General features: G+C 31.7%; 1 protein-coding gene across 1 annotated transcript; it reads left to right on the top strand.

Annotated features, from left to right (window-relative positions):
• Window positions 1–582: 582 nt before the first annotated feature.
• Phum_PHUM586930 (uncharacterized protein) lies at window positions 583–1,798 on the top strand (the record flags this gene model as incomplete). The annotated part of the gene is made up of 3 exons (XM_002432438.1): window positions 583–598; window positions 788–1,089; window positions 1,739–1,798. 3 exons carry the CDS (start codon window positions 583–585, stop codon window positions 1,796–1,798), a joined length of 378 nt encoding a protein of 125 aa, XP_002432483.1.
• Between the last annotated feature and the right edge of the window lie 387 nt (window positions 1,799–2,185).

The following is a 2,185-nucleotide window of genomic DNA, read 5'->3' as shown; positions in this document are numbered from 1 at the left end:
TTTTTTTTCCAATTCGAATTTTCTATATATAGTTTTGCTAATGAAAAAAAAAAACTCTGAGTTATAATAAAGTAAAAAAAAAAAAAAGTGAACTTTATCGCGGTGATAAGAAGAAGAAGAAGAAAAAGGAAAACTTATTATTATCATTATTATCGATTTTAAATTGTGATTTTATCCGAAAGCAAAAAAAAAAAAAGGAAAAACAATCGAATTTTTATTTATATGTATATGTCGTCGACAGTAAGAAAATTAATGACAACGAAAATTTCCCGGAGACAATTTTAAAAATTTACAAAACAATTCAAAGAAAGAAATTCAACCTTTCGTTCAAATTTATAATAATAATTTGATTTTATTATTATTATTATTATCGTTATTGTTATCGATCGAATTTTATTTTTTTTTGTTTTTTTTTTATACGCGAATCGAATTTATTTTATTTTATTTATTTTTTTTATATATACATATGCACAGTTTATATACGAGAAAAACTTTAACCCTTATTTAATTGTCGTAAAACGTACGGAAACAAACAACCAAACAAACAAACGAAACAAAACGAACGAACTAATACGTACATACATGCAATTACATTATAGTATATACATATAAATTTTTTTTTTTTGTTACGAATTGATTTCGTTGTTTTGTTATTAGTATTTATCGCGTTTCCTCCCCATTCGGCCCCCCTTTACCGACGATAAATAAGTCCAAAAAGGGGAGAGAGAGAGAGAGGGGAAAAAAAAAAGGAATTTTTTTCGTCTGTCAAAGAACATTAACTAGTCAGCAACGACGGCCAACGTAGTGAGTGCCGAAGTGAGCGCCGTCTCACAAACCCCGGTTATATTATTTCCTGTGGGAGCCACGCCTCCTCCCCTACCTCCTCCCATTGAAGAGCCAGCCATGGCGATGGTCAATATGAACAATCTTATTAATGGAAAAGACCCTAGATGGTTGCAATTGGAAGTATGCAGAGAGTTCCAAAGGAACAAATGCACAAGATCGGATACGGAGTGCAAATTTGCTCATCCGCCCGCGAACCTGGAGGTTCAAAATGGAAAAGTTATGGCTTGTTACGACAGCATAAAGGTACGTGAACATTTTTATTTTATTTTAATTTATTTTTTCTTCCGGTGCTATTGTTATTATTATTATTATTATTATTATTATTATTATTATTATTATTATTATTATAATCGTAACGACTCGTTCGATTCGATTCGATTTTTGCTTTTGCTCTTTTCTCCCCCCGTAGAAATAAATAATTAATTAGTTGATACTTTTTTTTTTTTTTTTTTGGTAAAATTGAGTTTTTTTTTTGCTATTGCTACTATTTGCTGTCTTTGCCGCTGCTGCCGTCGCCGCCGCTGCTGTTGCTGCTGCTGTTGCTATATATATATCGTCGACTTTACTTACACGTCTACAATCTTTTTGCTTTTATTTGTTTTACTTTTTTTTTTTTTTCTTACGAGAATTTATTAGCTTCGCATCGACTTTTTTTTTTTTTACCGGAATTTACGAATGATTTTTCTTACGTTGCCCCCCACTTCCCGCTCCCCCCCTTTTTTTTCTTTTTAGATTCGAAAGAATTAAAAAAATAATTCCCTTCCACTGAAAAGTTTTTTTTTTCTTTTTTTTTTTTTGTCTTTTTTTTCTGCTTTTTTTTCTTTGCCTTTTTCCTAAAGGAGAGGGAGAGAGAGTGAGAGTAATAAATATATCAGAGTATTTGTTGAGGCAGCTGCAAAAGAGAAAGAAACCTCAAGGGGTTAGTATGGTAGTAGTCGTGGTAGCAGTATAGAAAACTCTTGGTAAATTTTTCGTTCTCAACCCTTTTTACCGACATCATTCTCCAGGCATTTTCTCCAGGGGTCCAAAAGCCGTTTGTTGTCATTATATAAAAGGGAAAAAAAAAGAAAAGGAAAAAAGGAAAAAAAAATTGTCAGAAAGATAAATTTAACTTCCAACCGGAAATGTGTAATGTGAGTTAAACGAAAGGAATGGTAGCAGTTTCACAAAATTATAGAGCATGGTTATTCCTAATAGAGAACGATCTTTTCCTTTTTTCCTTTTTCCTTTTTGGAAAAGACAAACAAACAAACAAACAAACAAACAAACCCTTTTTATACTCATATTTTAAAAGTTAATATTAATACCCGCTGGAAAACGAACGGCCGACCGACTGACC

Source organism: Pediculus humanus, genomic scaffold, assembly GCF_000006295.1.
Source record: "Pediculus humanus corporis 1103172108310 genomic scaffold, whole genome shotgun sequence".
Taxonomy (NCBI): Eukaryota; Metazoa; Arthropoda; class Insecta; order Psocodea; family Pediculidae; genus Pediculus; species Pediculus humanus.
The sequence above is the reverse complement of the archived record's forward strand: the minus strand, read 5'-3'. Positions and strand labels throughout refer to the sequence as shown.